This window comes from Hordeum vulgare, chromosome 6H, assembly GCF_904849725.1.
Source record: "Hordeum vulgare subsp. vulgare chromosome 6H, MorexV3_pseudomolecules_assembly, whole genome shotgun sequence".
In the NCBI taxonomy this organism is placed as follows: domain Eukaryota; kingdom Viridiplantae; phylum Streptophyta; class Magnoliopsida; order Poales; family Poaceae; genus Hordeum; species Hordeum vulgare.
The window spans coordinates 18582852-18600718 of record NC_058523.1 but is presented as its reverse complement, the minus strand read 5'-3'; the positions used below and the strand labels follow the sequence as shown (position 1 = coordinate 18600718).

The 17867-nt window shown below is 42.5% G+C and overlaps 1 protein-coding gene and 1 pseudogene across 1 annotated transcript; both read left to right on the top strand.

The window, feature by feature from the left end:
* The first annotated feature begins 3 nt into the window (after positions 1-3).
* On the top strand, positions 4-3229 carry LOC123404930 (annotated as a pseudogene).
* A 6316-nt stretch (positions 3230-9545) lies between these two features.
* LOC123405444 (L-type lectin-domain containing receptor kinase IX.1-like) lies at positions 9546-16074 on the top strand. Its single transcript, XM_045099123.1, has 4 exons — positions 9546-10473; positions 11543-11614; positions 14440-14935; positions 15186-16074. The coding sequence occupies exons 1-4, from the start codon at positions 9597-9599 to the stop codon at positions 15820-15822; spliced, it is 2082 nt and encodes a 693-aa protein (XP_044955058.1). The 5' UTR covers positions 9546-9596; the 3' UTR covers positions 15823-16074.
* Positions 16075-17867: the final 1793 nt, after the last annotated feature.

Below are 17867 nucleotides of genomic sequence, written 5' to 3'. Positions count from 1 at the left end.
CAATTTGTGAAACTTCCAGGTAGCATTGTGAAGTTAGGGCAGCTAAGGTACCTTAACTTCAATGCAACAAGTATAAAAGGCATACCCAGGGGTTTTTGTGCTCTGACGAACTTAAGGGTATTACTTGGGTTTCCAGCCCAGGTGGATGGTGATTGTTGTAGTTTGGAAGAGTTGGGTCCTCTTTCTCAGCTCAAGATTCTTGATTTGGACGGATTGGAGAATATAACTACTTCCTCATTGGCAGCAAAGGCAAGCTTGCTGACAAGGTGCATCTTACTACTCTAGTCTTAAATTGTGGTAGTATATTAGGAGATGATGGACTGATTAAAGAGGAAGATTGTGTCTCTGAGGAAGAGCAACAACAAATGGAGAAGGTGTTTCATGAGCTCTGCCCTCCGCCCAGGTTAGAATCTCTTGATATGAGAGGATATTTTGGCCGATGGCCCCCAAGGTGGATGATGTCATCATCAGATGTGCCCCTCCAGAGCTTAAGGATTCTGTTCATTGTCGACCTAGCTTGCTGCACACAGCTTCCTGATGGCTTGTGTCGGCTCCCCTATCTGGAGTTCATTCAGATCAATTGTGCTCCAGCCATCAAGTGTGTTGGACCTGAATTCATGCAGTCCAACAATCACTACAACGCTCGTCCTGCCCAAATGGTGGCTGCATTTCCGAGATTGCATAAGATGGAATTAATAAGATTGGTGGAATGGGAGGAGTGGGACTGGGAGGAGCAAGTGCAAGCCTTTCCTGTCTTGCAGGTGCTTACGCTAGATAGATGCAAATTGAAGTGTCTTCCTCCTGGCCTTGCATCCCAGGCAAGGGCTTTGAATAAATTAATCATATCCTATGTCCAGGGCCTCATCTCTATAGAGAACTTTCCATCTCTGGTTGAGCTGGATCTGGATGAAAACCTTGACTTGGAGAGGATCACTAATCTTCCCAGGCTGCAGAAGCTTACCATCGAAGACTGCCCAAAGCTGAAGGTGTTGGAGGGTGTTCCTGCACTCCAGAGGCTCATGCTCACAGATAAAGACATGGAGACACTCCCAATATACATGGGAGGTATAAACCCAAGACATTTGGAGTTATGCTGCCGCCTAGCACTGCTTGCTTCCATAGCCGCGGGACAATCTGGCCTTGAGTGGGACAAGTTCAGGCATGTTGGGCATGTCAAGGCTTATGCAGGCGAAGGAGGTAATTCCAGGAAATGGTATGTCTTGTACACAGCTAAGCCCTACAACTTGGAGACAAATGTCAGCTTCTCTTTCATGTCCAGAGGTAATTTTGCAATGCTGGTTCATCTTAATTTGTCTATTTATTCTGGTTATCTAAACTATTCTCTTTATTTTCTACCTTTCATCAGCATGTTGCAGTTTAAATATATTCCCTACATTCTCATTCTTTTGAATACACCCTTCTAGAGTAGGACGAAAAAATATATAGTACATAGATGTATTACCTTAGACAACTAACTTCTTATCGTTTTGTAATGCTTATTTATCGACCAATGCTACTGTCGGATCTGACTGCGCTTCCATATGTTGCTAAATATTTGTTCTCTATTTGTTCTCCTAGGCATCTTGCCTTGCAAGTTATGAGTTGTGTAATATCTTTTACGTTTTCTTCTAATATAGGAACCTTGTCTTATTTTGAGGATGCACAAAGATTTCAGTTTGTCTTCAAAATGACGAGAGAAACCTTTAGCTACATCTGCAGCTTGGTGATGGAGCCGTCAATGCAAGATATGAACAGCTACACCTTTGTTAACGGAAGGGTGCTGTCTTTACAAGACCGGGTAGCCGTTGCTCTTAGAAGGCTGCATTCCAGTGAGCCAACAGGGATCGTAGGATCCTCTGTTGGTGTGAACGAGTCAACCGCCTTGTCAGTAACTGAGAGGTTCGTTGATGCTATGTGGGAGCAGGCAGACCACCACTCAAGCTGGCCAGACTGCAATGAGAAGGATGAAATCAAATCCAAGTTTGAGAAGATCCACAAGATGAATAACTGTTGTGGTGTTATATGTGCAACTCAAATCCCATTTGGACCTAACTGGGAGAAGAATAAGACCACTCAGATGCAAGTGATCGTTGATCCAGAGATGAGGTTCAGAAACATCTGGTTGGGATCGGCAGGTAGCATAAACCACATAAACATATTGTACGACTCTCATCTCTTTAATGGGTGCGAGAAGGGCGGTAGGCTGAATGGCAGCAAGCTAAAGGTAGCATTGGATGGATCAGAAGTCGGGGAATATATAATTGGTGATACAGGATATCCTCTTCTTCCGTGGCTACTCACGCCTTACCAGGAAGAAGACCTCTCAGATACCAAAGCAGAGTTTAATAGGCGACACTCCGCGGCCAGAACCTGTGCTCTGAAGGCGATGGCAAGGCTCAAAGACACATGGAAGTGCCTGCAGGGAGAGGTGTGGTGGCCGGCCAATCTGGAAACTCTAAGTAAAATAATATATGCCTGCTGCAGATTGCATAACATAGTCATAGAACTGGAGGATGATGCAGCCATGCTGAGCACCAAGCGGAAGAATTACTCCATGGAAGTGCGTGAGATAGCAAAGGAGGACGCTGTCAGGGCGAGGGATATGCTGTCGCAGCACTTCATGGCCAGCAGGTCATCCAAATCGGGAGGTAAATTAACATATAGCTTCTCCTACATCTTAATTTGATGGTCGGGTTGCTCTGCTCACTAATTTTTGTCATATTCAATTTGCCTTGGTGGATGCAGAGCAGGATGATGAAGCAGCTTCATCAGGCCCAGGGGATGAAAATAATGAACAAGAAGTGCAGACCATTAACTACGTGCTTTGAGTCCTGTTAGTGAGGATGGGTACAAACTGCTAGTGAGAATCCTAGTCCTGTTCCCTCAAGTTAAAGTCCTACTATCCCGCCATCAAGTTCCCTTCGTGAGAATCTTAGTGCAAACAAAGATTCTCAATAGAAACTACTAGTGAGAATCCTAGTGCTCCGAGTCTTGATTGGCACTAATGCTAGTGAGAATCTTTAACTGCTTAACCCTCTTGGTTGCTAGTATATAAAAATTACATAACTCAGAAAGAATGGTAATCGATACAACTATTAGCAGTGTGTTAGCTCAGACTCTGTATTGACAATTTTTATTTAACTGGCGGTTCATTTAATAGCATGGGTGATCTTGTTAGTAAGGTTAGCATCCTGCTATGCACGGAAATGAAAATTCTTGATATGTTAAACCCTGGTGCGTGGTCGTATATATCTGATATAATCAAAACATTGGCTTGATCAGGTGAAAGGGGAGCTACATCCCTGCTGGATGTGGTTGGAGCTTTTGAATGCATGAATGCAGAGCAGACGTGGTGAAAGGGATGTTAGCCCAGACCCGACGCCGAGTACTTTCCGACGACGGTGACGATCGACGACGAAGACTAACCACTTGTTGAACTCAACGAATTGCTTTACGTCGAGATACACCACTAGCTGGCTCCTGTTCGATCCACCAATGCAGTGCAAAGCTATCCCAAAATAGCGCGCTGCTCCTGATCGATTCTATGTGAAACTGCAGCAACTACGCCAACGTATACGTACGCACACAACGGCCAGCCGGCCGGAAGCACCAAACGCACGCACACGAGATACCGGCGTATTGCCAAAGGCTCGTAACGAGCCTTGTGTTTTATTTCAACTCACGATTCTGGTTCTCAGTACAGGGGTATACATGAGTATATATATTAGCTAGCTAGGCTGCCAACTAATCCTAATTCTATTCGTGATTGAACTAGAAACCTAGTCGGACACCTACATGCATGTACTGAATCCGACATGGCCACGATTCTTTCGTGTTTAACTCCAACAAGGGAAGCCTACTTTGACGCTGCAGTTTGGACTGTAGTTGAACATTATTTTTAAATTTTTGGTCATCTATCTATTTGGCAAAGACAAGTGTTATGCCGTCTGTACTTTGTGGATGGGCAGTAAGATTTTACGTGTCAGGAGAAACGATGATGTAGTATAGCCTCTTAGAGACTATCTGTATTTATGATGTTTGTTCCAGTAATTATCCAATGTGGGAACTTGAGATTTTTTTCCGATAAAGAGGAACTTGAGATGAATTCCCTAATGCAACAATAATGAATAGATTAACTACCATGGTAGCTCCAATCTCAGTGGGGGTCATTTGACAGTATTTACTACGTACTTGGAATTACAGTAAAGGGTAAGACTTTGTATCCTAAAATACGGGCGCTCAGAAATTGCTTGCTTCCTCTTGAAACACCACCTCAGAACAATGTTAAGTGCAGAACAGAGAGTGTCTCTGTTTGGCTCTTCGTCAACTGACAAGTGACAACAACTCCAGAACATTTCGTTATCGAGCCTGTGTAAAATATAGCAAGGGTGATGTTCATGCTACAAAGTATGGAAAGTCTTGTTTTTTTGTGGGAAAGTCTTGTTTTTTTGTGGGAAAGTCTTGTTGTTCCCTTCATTTCAGAAATTTAACCACCCGCTTCTTATCAGCTCAATGTATCAAGCAACTTTTAAGTGGTTTAACTCTGAAAGATAGATAACTGATACAACTTCTAGCAGGGTGCCAAGCAGAACATTAGTGTATCTACTTAGTATTAGCGGAGACTATTATGTATTTCCTTCTATTGCATATACATGCATCATGTAGTTGCGGTCTTTACGCAATAGCAGCAGCCACATTTTCAGGCGTAACGAGGGCTATTTAAGAGCTTTATGACAGAATCAATTTGATATGAGAAGTGCTAAAGAAATTATCATGATCATAACAGAACTAAGACTGGCATCTTAAGTAAATTATTCGAAAGGTCAGCCATGAAACTCCAGTTGAAGTAACACAGGGTCATCCTGGAAACATCCATGAGACCATGGTCCTATTTGGATCCATAGGCTAGAGTTAGTTTGAGTTAGTTGGGGCTCAAATAGCTTTAAAGTATCCAAACATGAGGGTTAGATTAGACCTAGTTGCATCTAACCCACTCAAAAAAACTAGCTCACCCAAGAGGTGCTAATTGGAGCTAGTTTTCATGGGGCCTACTAAAAAGTCACTTTTCTCTCTATATCCACTAGGTAATAGGTGTTAACTGGAGCTAGTTCTCAAGGGACCCACTAAAAAATCACTTTCCTCTCTCCATCAAGTACAACTATTGTCAATCTAACCGTATCATCCAAACACCTTTTTGGTTAGAGTTAGTTTAGGGTTAGTCATGAGCTAGGAACTATAACACTAACCTCTAGCTAAGTTAGAGTATCCAAACAGGGCCCATGATTGACAAAATTGGCAGTCACATTTTCCAAGTACAACAGGCAGAAACTATGCATATGGTACTCTTTGCAGACAATAATCAAACCGTGTCGAGTGCATCTCGTTTAGAGCTCTACTACTTTTTTTGGGTAAAGTTTGACTTTAATATCCCAGGCCCCAGCCACTTGAGTCAGAGGGTTTTGAAATGTACTGTCAGTCAGCCTAAGTAACTGAATCGGTGCGTGATTCAGAAGCCACTTGAGTCAGAGGGTTTTGAAATGTACTGACAGTCAGCCTAAGTAACTGAATCGGTGCGTGATTCAGAAGCCACTTGAGTGAGAGGGTTTTGAAATGTACTGTCAGTCAGCCTAAGTAACTGAAATGTACTGTCAGTCAGCCTAAGTAACTTTGTCAAGCTTAAGTTAAACCCCGGAAATACAAGAGTTCTTTTCTTGGTTTGTTCCCTTGATACTCTGTATTGGCAACTTCTTTAACTGATGGTTCATTTAATAGCATGTGTGATCTTGTTAATAAAGTTAGCATCCTTCTATGCATGTAAATGAAAATTCTTGGTGTGTTAAACCCTGGTGCCGTGGTGCGTGGTCGTATATATCTTGATATAATCAAAACCTTGGTTTGATCAGGTGAAGGGGAGCTACATCCCTGCTGGATGTGATTGGAGCTTTTGAGTGCATGAATGCAGAGCAGACATGGTGAAAGGCAAGCCTACTTTGGCACTGCAGCTTGAACTGTAGTTGAACATTAGATTTTGATCTATCTATTTTATTTGGCAAAGACAAGCGTTGCTATGTATTCGTATTTTTTGGATGAACAGTAAGCTTTTGTGTGTCAGAAAAAAGACGATGTAGTGTACAGTAGACTCTTGGAGACTATCTGTATGTCTGTTTGTTCCAGTAATTATCCAACGTGGGAACTTTAGATGAATTCCCTAATGCAACAATAATGAATAGATCAACTTGACTAGTACCACAGTTTGACAGTATTTAATACGTACTATGAATTACAGTAAATGGTAAGAATGATAAGAGAAACACCTTGATCTTAGCAGAACTCCAGTAGCAGAAGCAAAACAGAGTCTGTTCGAGGTGTGATGGCAATTCCAATCCCATGTAGTAGTAATCAACTTGTTCAACATAACGAGGGACATTTCAAGGTACTTAGTACTACTACCAGTTAACTGATGCTGTTAAACAAAGTTAAATGATGCGAGAAAAGGTAAAGAACTAAGACTGGTGCTCCTATTTTAAGACGATTATTATTTCAGAGATCGTCCACTGAAACTCCAGTAATAGTCTTTAAACAGAGTTTCCCAGGCTTTCCGCTTTTGTACTTCCAATGGTAAGACGTTGCATCCTCAAATACGGGTGCACAGAAATTGCTTGCTTCCTTCCTCTTGAGACACACACCACATCAGGACCGTGTTATGTGCGCAACAGAGAGAGTGTCTCTGTTTCGCTCTTCCTCAACTGACTTTGGAATATCTTGATACTGGCAATTGCTTTAATTGATGGTTCATTTAATAGCATTGGTCAATCAGAAAAATAAAATGTTAGCAGCTATTCTGTCCATAGAAATGGAAAATTCTTGATATAATTAAAACTCTGGTTTGATCAGGTAACAAAGATATCTTGAGTGCGTGGGCTATATGAGGATGGCTGTAGTAAATTGCATTCACTGTTTACGACAAGGGAAAATAACAGCTATATTTTTTGTAACGCTTGCATCCACCTTCCGTTGTGCAGCCCCTCCTTGACCACAATTTTCTTAAATCTTGCCAATTTGAATAAGTAGACTCCGTGAATGCCTTCATTTCATTGCTTAATTGCTTCGCACGTGCGTGCGGTACTGCATTCTATGAGAAAGCAATGGGTGCCCACAAGAAATGCCTTCATATTATACTACATAGTAAGATGTTGTGCCGCAAGTTAGGCTAGTGCCAAACCATGAAACCGAATCACAACTCTTCTGGTGATGGCTAAGCTTCTGAATATAGAGTCTTCAATGTCTATATTTGAACAAACTCTTCCCATTTCTTTTTGTGGAACAAGTTTTCATTTGCATGCCATTAGTTCGTTATTTTTCAGAAAGAAAACGAAGAAAAATCAGCACACCTGAGTAGAGAATAGCTTATTTACCGATACCATGAATACATACAGCAAGTTTCATGAAGTTGTTAAGGCGACTTTGCGTTTGTGGGATACTCACAATTATGCTAAACCTCATAGTAAATTAAAAACTGAATGTATTTTAACAAATTAAGTTTCTGTAATAAACTTTCATATTTAGAAAATGAAAATAAGATATTTAAAGAGAACTTGAAACCATGAACTTTTGAATGACTGATGGGCAGGTGGCTAATACAAAAAAAAGCATACTAGACTAGACTCGACTGGATCCTAAAGAATGTATATTGTACAGCTAAGAGTGGTGGCAAATTAACCGATAATCCATCTCTAAGCGCGAGCTCACACGTATTCGGTGAACAGTAAAATTAAAAAGAATAGAAAAAATGTTCAAAAACTTCCAAAAAGTTTTGTGGCGAAAAATGCATGAGCGCAGGACCTCCGTGCCAATTTTTAGACCATTTGGGCATTTGAGCAGTTCTCAGTAAAAAAGACAAAATAGATCTAAATAATACACTTTTCCGCAGCCCCTAATTTTATCTTTTTTGCTGAGAGCTTCCAAGATGTCTGAATTATCTGAAAACTGACATGAACATCACACATTCATGCATCTTTCACCACAAAAAACTCGTAATTTTTTGAACTATTTTTCTATTTTTTACAATTTTACTGTTAATGCCCAGGCTCATCTGAGCCCGGGAGCCAAATCGCCACACTCCAAATTAACTACACTTCACCAATTTCAAATGAGGGTTTATTGTACCATTGAGCAGGTAATTAGCTGCCTGCTAACATATCAATCTGATGAAAATTCAAGCTCTCTTGATTAAAGCTAGTGCAGCTCATCTTCCATTGTCATGACAAACTATCGATCATGTGCGAGTTAAGAGGACAATTGGGCATCGTGCGTGTGCATGCATCCTGGATCGATCGGTCTCCATTTTTCTTTATTATGCATATTAGCTTTGCCTTAAAATAAAAGTTGACCAAATTTATATAAATTTTATTATCATATGGAATACTAAATCAATACCATTAGATTCATCATTGAATATATTTTCACATCATGTTCATCTATTCTTTTATTGTAAATGTTCATACCATTTTGTATGAATTTGGTCAAACTATGTTAACTTTGATTCAGAACGAAGCTAATATGCAGAGTAAATAAAAACAGAGAAAGTACTAATGAATATAGTATATCACAATATGTATTTCAACATGTTTTCTAGCTATCAACAACTATCATATTTGGGAACAAAATAAAGGAATCCCAAGAAGGCTTCTGACAATAAACCCTTGGGTTGCTGATGGGGCAGACTTCTCATACGGAAGAAGGCATACGAGAAAGTATAGACTTGACTCGAGATCCTCAATAATTCAGCATCATTTGAATGCACGCATCCTGGACACGTCAGACTTTCTTGATCTGGTGCCACAGTATAATATGTTAAATATTAGATGTAGCGTCATGTGTGGAAAACTGGAAATACCGTGTTGATGGACCAGTTCGCGATGTGTGAGTTAGTAGTAGTATATATAGTATTTGTAGAGACTAAAGCAAGACTACCCGATCATGCATATAGCATGCATATGGATGGACCAGTCCACGATGGCTAGCTAGTTAGTACGTATAATTACAGAGATGTGCATACAAGTTGCATGTAATCTATAGTGACATGCTAGCGTTAGAGTGCAAGTCTCCATTTGTCCACTTTTTGTAAAGGAAAAAAGGCGACCTGTAATTTAGGTCTTTCCCGCGAAAGTCAGACGTGTCCAAGTATAAAACTATGGAGAATTTTAAAATGAAAACAGACCAAGTGTCTTTATACTTATGAAAACAACATATAAAACTATGGAGAATTTTAAAATCAGACCAAGTGTCTTTATACTTATGAAAAAAAATGTTCTTATCGTACTAGTCTCTGTGTCTCTAAATATAAGTCTTTTTAAAGATTCAAATACGGACTACATATGAAACAAAATGAATGGATCTACAATCTAAAATATATCTACATACATTCGTATGTAGTTTGTATTATAATTTTTATAAAAACACTTATATTTTGGAACAGGAGGGAGTACGAGGTAGGTACAACACGAGATACAAGTCTGCTCGGCTATTTAAGGTCTTAGAACACGCTGGCCAATCATAAGCGGGATTATCACTTCCAACTCCAAGTAGCAGCACATATGCTAATGGCCTCAGGTGCAAGAAGCAGCACGCCGCAGCTTCTCCTACTACTTTACGCTGGCTGCGTCCTCCTTTCCATGTCTCGTAATGCTCCTCAGCATCTCGTAGCAGCCGCCAACTCACCCTTCTCCTTCAGCTTCGACTTCTCCACCATATCCATCTCTCGCTTACAAGACCTCCGATTGGAGGGCGATGCGGCCTTGCACGGGAAGCTGGTCGACCTCACCTACAACTCCATCACGCAGAGAATCGCCAACAACAACTGCATGGGGCGGATGGCGTACGCTCACCCTGTGCCCTTCTATGACAGTATCACCGGTGAGGTATCGAGCTTCACCACACGGTTCAAGTTCGCGATCGGGCTCAACGTCGGTGGCAGCAACAAAGAGGGTGGCATGGCTTTCTTCCTCTCCAGCTACCCTTCCAGATTACCGCCAAGCTCAAGCGGGGGTAACCTCGGTCTCCCTGTCGATGACGGCCGGAGCCAAGTCCACGGCACAGACCAGTTCATCGCCGTAGAGTTCGACGTGTTCAGCAACACCTGGGACCCAAGTGGCACCCAGGATCATATCGGCGTCGACATAAACTCTGTTAGGCAGTCGGTTAACACGACAAGCTTACCCACCTTCAGCTTGAACGGCTCTATGACAGCGTCCATCACCTACGACAACAGTACCAAGATGCTTGTCGCCTCCCTACAGTTTGATGATCATCCTTCTGTCGGCCCCATTGAGGTAAGCACCATATTGCCTGATCCCGTCACGTCCTTGCTACCGCCGGAGGTGGCGGTGGGGTTTTCTGCGGCCACTGGTACATCTTTCCAGCTCCATCAGATATTGTCTTGGTCCTTCAACTCAACCCTTTCGACTCACGCAGGTATGTATGTATGCAACATCCTAATTCTCAAACTTGAAATTCTGAAAAGTATTATCTTGCATCCCAAAATGGATTGACATATTAAGTGCCACAAGCGTTTGTTTTTTTTACTCTGATCATTAACATACATAAGTCTATTTAGATTCGTTGTGAACTAGTTTCATGGTCACTGTCTCACCGTTTTTCATTAGCATATTTAGGAACAATAGCAATCGACAAAGTGGCACCCTTGTAGGTCATGTCAAAACCTATTTTTGAAAAGGAATTAAATGGTTTTATTATTATTGATGAAAAGGAGCAAAAAAGGTTTTATTAGTTTGGCTAGGTAAATTCTACTGTGGACCAGCTATTTGTTAAACTGATAAAATGGATCCCTATTTCTAAATATTTGACAGATTGAACCACATTTTAAACTGAATATTCTAGTTTGAACCAGATTTAACTCAAATATTCAGTTCAATGTTTTAAAAACGGAGTAGGATTATTTCTCAATATTCAGTTGTTGCGGAATATCCACTATTTGTATCATGTGAGGTTCATCCAAAATCTCAAATGTGGTTCGAAGTGGAATATTGGGATCAATTGTGTTCAAATTATCAAAAAATTGAAACAGGTTGTCCAAGTTGTCATAGTGTAACTCTTGTAAAAGACAAAAATAGTGTAGTGGAGGGTTATCTGCACTAAATTCTGAACACTACACTTGGCATTAAAAAATATCTTTTTTAAAATTGAAGAGGAAACTCTAGACCTCTATTATGTACATCTTACATCACTGATAAAGTTTGCTAAAATACCTCCATTTCCTACCAAATAACATGTATTTCTCCTCCAGGAAAAACGCTCAATGGCCTATCTTGTCTCGTATAGATTGCACATCAAAGTCATTTACGTTTCTGAACTTGCCTATTATTTTTTTCCAACGAGCCTCACGGCCAGACTCCACTATGAGTGATAATTCTTAACTTATCAAAATCAAGACATTCCATCCAGTGTTTAAATTTTTGTGCTCTTTGTATGAATTTGACATTCATAATGTATCCCTTTATTTGACCTTTCATTGAATATATAGGTTCTGACGCACAAGACACACAAATAAAGCGCAGACGAATGACCACTGGATCGGTCTTCACTAGCAAATCAGGTAGAAAACGCCCATATGCTTGTGATCCTACAAATGTTTTGACGTATGAATATTATTTTCATTTACAACAATGATACATGTTTGATTTAAATGACAATCGCTATATTTCTGTACAAGATATGGGCCAAGATATATAGAAAATGATTCTGATGTTTTGATGAATATCCATTAGTCATGGCTCTACTATTGTCGTTAGCACTTAAAGTGCCCATTGCTCTTGTATATTTTAGTAGGACTGCAATGCTTAAGTCAGCAAATACCAACAACATTTAGTTTCACCAAATAAAAATACTGTGACAAAATGCCGGGTAGACCATGCAATGCTGCATAGAATAATCATAATAAATGATAAGAAATTCTAGAGAATATATGAAACTTCAGAAGAAGAAAATCAGACTTGCTTGATGAAGACCTGGAGGTTTGTGCTGTTGTTTTGCATGGAGGACATGAATCTTTTTAGGTTATGTCATTGTGTTCCATCCAGGTGTTGAGGGATTCTTTCATTCGGAAGGTCTTGCTATGGCGAGTTGTTGTTAAAGATTTGCTCACCTTTAGAGCATCTCTAGTAGACCTCATATAACGCCGATCCGTAAAACACGTTTACATTTCGCGGAAAAACGGCTTTGCAGGCCGGCGCGAGCGAGGGCAGAGTTAGACCCTGCAAAACGGACTCGTAAAAAGGATATTCATAGAAGATGCGTTTTTACCGGTCGGCTACGCGGGGTCTGCTCGGACGCCGCCGCGTTGACCCGCAAACCGAAAACCACTAATAAAAAATTTGACAGCGATTCCGACAAATGAGTTCAAATTCAAACAATAAAACATAGTTCACGCCCAAATAAATGCATAGTTTTGAAGGACAAATCCAAAAGGACTTCATGCAAAAACGACAATCACATCCGTCATCATCTTGGTCACTCTTCACTCCCCACCACATCAATCGAGGTCATCGCCGCCCCCAATCCATCACCGGCACTTGTTCCAACTTCGGCACCGAAATCATCAGCGACATTGGTTCCAAATCCTGATGATAAAACATCACCGGCACAGTAACACGCACCGGCCGACGCAAGCATCCTCCTCTTCAAGATGTTTCTCCTTGCCATATCATGCCATTCTTGGCTGATGTCGTCCATGTCATTGCGGTTCAATGTCATGATCCTATTCTCTTCGACAAGAAGCTTGGACATGGCGGCACGTGCTCTTCTGTCCTTAATGGCCGCCTTGCGCAACCCCTCATTCTTGGCTGATGGCCCTTGCTCTCTCGTGCCTTCTTCTTGGCCAACCCTTTCTTTTCTCCAATGTCTTTGCTAGCATCACGTCCCAACGACCTTGGAGTGACTGAAAGGTCTGTGGTGTCCTGTTGGGATACTTGACCATCACGTGGAAGTATTGATCTTCGATTCTTTGCCAATATCTCTTGGAGCTTTGAGACATACCCCTGCAAGCATCCATAGACAACGCGCTCCAAGCCTTGATCAAGATTTGATCTTTGAACCACCGCTACATTGAGTGACATCAAGTCACGAGCTACCACAATGGCGAAAAGAGAAGCAAGAACAAGGGATCGAAGATGCATACCTTCCGACCATTTCATCGAACACCTCGCATGCGGTGGAAGCAGCGCAACTGAAAGGCATGGTCGGGGAACATCTCGCCGGGGCAGATGGAGTGGATGAAGGTGTCACCCTTTTCGTAGGAACCTTCTTCTGCTTCACGCCTGAAACCTTGCTCACCTTCTTCGTCGGCGGCCGGGCAGATCAAGTAGCGGCGGCGGCGCCCGGCGCACGTGCCTTTCCGGCTGGGCCAGCCGGATTGCCGCACTGCACGACAATGTTGCCCTGCCGCTTGCCGGCAGGCGTGTTGGTGCCTTGGGCAACAACGGGAGCGACATGTCCCCAGACGAGATCCGCCGGAGGGGATAACACGTGCGTAAACTCCACGTTCATGGGGGACGACTGTGAGGCTTCCATGGCAGGGAAGATAGACCCGAGCGCGCGGTAATTTCCATCGCGCCAAATCTCCTTGCCAAGGAGGGGGGAGCAGGAACGGCCGCGTGGAAATTTCCCTCGCGCCAAATCTCGCTGCTGATAGGGAGCGAGCTCGGGTCGGCCTCCCACCTTGTGAATCTAAAGGTTGAGGGCGAACTTTTGTCACGTCCCGCAAAAACTTTTACGGATCGGACACGTTTGCGGAGTCTGCTCGGGCAGAATTTTCCGCGCCGACCCGTATTTTGACGATTATTTTACGGGTCGCGGCGTTATACGGGGTTTGCTAGAGTTGCTCTTATCTTGGCACACTAAAATTCTTAAAAATCATATGTAAATTCTAGTTGTGGTTGATGGCAATGGCCTGGCAGTGGAGGTTGGATGGGTATGACTTATTATGGTTGGGAACAGGTAATTAAGGGATGGGCGTGAGAGTAATGCTGGTGGATATAGGGATGGCATAAGTGGATCTTGCTCGAGTTATTTAGTTATTACTCCCTCCAGTCCAAAAACGTTGGTGCATTTGAAACAGATCTAATCAAACTTTTAAAACTTGACTATCAACTCAATGTGTGAAACAACTTTGAATTTTTTTGACTATCAATATATTATTGAAGTACTTCTATTTGAATGTGTATATTTTTGCCTGAAAGTAGGTCCATGATATCACAATTTGATTCAGTTCTATGATCACATTATAATGTTAAATCATCATACAACACAGTTCCAATGCTGCAGAAAATCCCAATGCAAATTTGGTTTATTGCTTTGAAGCTGTGCATCTTGAGCAGAGTAACTTCAAGTAATATTTAATCTACACCGCTAATGCTTGAACAGGTCGCAAAAAGTATTATGGACAGCTTTTTGTAATATTTCTGGGAGTAATGGTAGCAAGCTGTTGGAAGGATGTCGCACGGTTCAGGTGGGAAAATACACTTGATTTCTTTGCGTTAAGAACAACAGGCCTCAGGCGATTCGAGTACGGAGAATTGGCCACTATGACAGGCGATTTCTCCACCAAGCTTGGAGGCGGTGCCTTTGGCGAAGTATATCAGGGGAGCTACTGGAATGATAGCAGCATGGAATGGGAAGATCTGGCTGTCAAGAAAATGAAGAACACAACAGGAAGGGATTTCAGGGATGAACTCACGACAATTAGTGAAACAAGGCACAAAAATCTAGTGGAGCTGATAGGTTGGTGCTGCAGCCGAGACTTCATCGGTTATTGGTGTTGTTGCTTTCAGCACAAGGTTGAACTCTTCCTTGTATATGAATTGGTACCTAATCGCGACCTGGAATACCACCTGAATCACTTTCTACCATGGGAGAAGAGGTATGTATTGCACGTAGCGATTCTTTTTTTTCCTATTGCATCTTAATTTGGAGTACGTATAATCAATTGCCACCAGGATTAACTATTTTACACCTGGTATAGAGTGGCACACTGTTGTCTATGGCTTTACCGACATGATGTAACAATATTTCTGCTTCTTGTACTTTAATGTTTAACACGTAATAAGGAGCACATTTGGTTAAAATGACACTTTACATTAATACATTTACTTCCTATATTTATTTAACAGATACAAAATAGTGAGGGGAATAGGGTCCGCTATAAATTATCTCCACCACGGATGCAAGCAGTGCATCTTGCACAGAGATATCAAACCAAGCAACATACTCTTGGACGACGAGTTCAACCCCAAGCTTGCTGACTTCGGGCTATCGAGGGCCGCCGATAACATACTCTTGGTCGACAATGAGTTCATCCCCACAGTGATGACAACTGCTATTGGGACCGTGGGGTACATGGATCCGAAGTTAATGAAAAATGATAAAGTTGAGTTCAACCGTAGGACCGACGTCTACAGCTTCGGAATTGTCCTACTAGATATTGCATGTGGAAAGAAGCCCAGGGAGGAAATCCTGAGGAGCAGCAGAACAGGGGCGCAGTTTGTGAAGAATATCGCGGATGCCAAATTAACTGGTGACTTCAACATGACACAGATGGAGCGCGTGGTTCTCCTGGGCCTTAGGTGCTCTCATCCAGATGCGAAACAACGTCCCTTAATGGAGGATGCAATGAAATACCTCGAGGATGACAAAGAGTTGCCTGCTATAACACAAAGAGAGGGCCACGAGCAGGAGCAGGGTGCATATGCCACTATTAGCTCTGACAAGCAGACACTTATGCCACCTCGTGCTCGCTCTTTTAGTTAATCAACCTCAGCTAGCTGCGCCGATCGACACTTGCTCATGTGTCATCCAGGCGTGTGTGTGTGCCTCTTGTATGCAAGCATCACTCGGTTAAAATTTCACTTCTTCAGTTCATTGTTGTAATTCGGACACAAATTCATCACTATATTCTTTTCATAAGCGCAAAGGGTCTTAAGTTTATCATGTTTACCTCCACTTAGTAGAGTCCAAAAATGTGGACTGTCGCCCAATGGAAAGAGGGCAATTTTTATTTCACTGTTTGCGTTTATCACTTTTAATGGATTAATTTTAGAAAATATACTCCTAACGTTCAAGACGAACAAGAACAGGTTCACACGATGAAAAAAAAAACCCGAGCTACAGACAGATCCGGGGGGAGAGGTGGTCGACTGCCAGGAAGAAGAGGTGTCGCAAGCCTGGTTGGGGATCCATAGGAGCCTGCCGCTGTCCCCCGCTGCACTACCTCTCGTTCTCCTGCCCGACGCGGCACAGCGACGAACTCGACGACGCCGTCAGGCTGCCCGCCGTCCTGCTCGCCGCCGCCTGCCGTCCTCCTCGCCGTCGCGCCGTCCTCCTCGCCTTCCACCTCGCCGTCGCGCCGTCCTCCTCGCCGTCCTCCTCGCCGCCTGCCGTCCTCCTCGCCGTCGCGCCGTCCTCCTCGCCGCGCGCCGTCGACACCTCCGGCCGGTAAGCCCCCTGCCCCCTCCTCCCCAACACTCCGGCCAGTAGAAGAAAAGAAGAAAAAGGAGAAGAAAAGAAGAAAAAGGAGAAGAAAGGAAGAAAATGGAAGAAAAGAAGAAAAAGATTTTTTTTGTCATTTAATTCCTATTGTTATTAGGTTTGTGCTAGATTATTAGGGTTAGTAATATTTAAAATTAGGAAAAAGGAAAATAAGAAGAGGAGGAGAAGAAAAGAAGAAAAAGGAGAATAAGAAGAGGAGGAGAGGAGAAGAAGAGGAAAAATAGAAGAAGAGGAGAAGTAGAAGAAGAGAAAAAATTAGAAGAGGAGGAGAGGAGAAGTAGAAGAAGAGAAGAGGAGAAGTAGTAGAAGAAGAGGAGAAGTAGAAGTAGAAGAAGAAGTAGAAGAAGAGAAGAAATAGAAGAAGAGGAAAAATTAGTTTAGGGTTATAAGAAGAAGAAATATTGTATAGTGTATATGCTTAAGTGTTAATAGTGTTTCGTAGATTATTGCTTAATTTTGCTATTGTATATGTTTAAGTGTTAATAGTTTAATTTTGCTATTGTATATGCTTAAGTGTTAATAGTTTATTTTAAGCAAGAAAATTAATAGAACTAGTTTATTTTTCTAGTTCATTTTACGATGCCTATCCCGCATCCTCGTCGTCGACTCGGCGGAGGACACCTGCTTGATCAGAGGGGCCCTGTCCGGGACTGGGCTCCGCCCGGCTGGTATTGGGAGGTGCTACCTTCCGGGGGGCGTAGGTTGGTGAGGAGCCAGCCCGTCGTTGACCCGGTCCTTGTTTGGTGGCGGTCGCGTGGGCCAGTGAGGGTGCCGAGGCTTCCGGACACCACGGAGGTGGTACGTCACCGTGTCAGCGAGGAGGATGAGCACGTCCGTCGCTACATGGTTGCGTTGGAGGGCAGGTTCGAGCATACCTGGCAGGTTCTTCGGGGATCTCAGTGGAGCTATGATCCTGTGATGGTTCCTTCTCTTTGGGTGTCCACCGCCCGCGTCGATACCCGTCGGGCGCTACGGTTCTAGATGTATCTGTGATGCTATATCTGTTGGAAATATGCCCTAGAGGCAATAATAAATTAGTTATTATTATATTTCTTAGTTCATGATAATCGTTTATTATCCATGCTATAATTGTATTGAATGGAAACACAATACTTGTGTGGATACATAGACAAAACACTGTCCCTAGTAAGCCTCTAGTTGACTAGCTCGTTGATCAAAGATGGTCAAGGTTTCCTGGCCATAGGCAAGTGTTGTCACTTGATAACGGGATCACATCATTAGGAGAATCATGTGATGGACTAGACCCAAACTAATAGACGTAGCATGTTGATCGTGTCATTTTATTC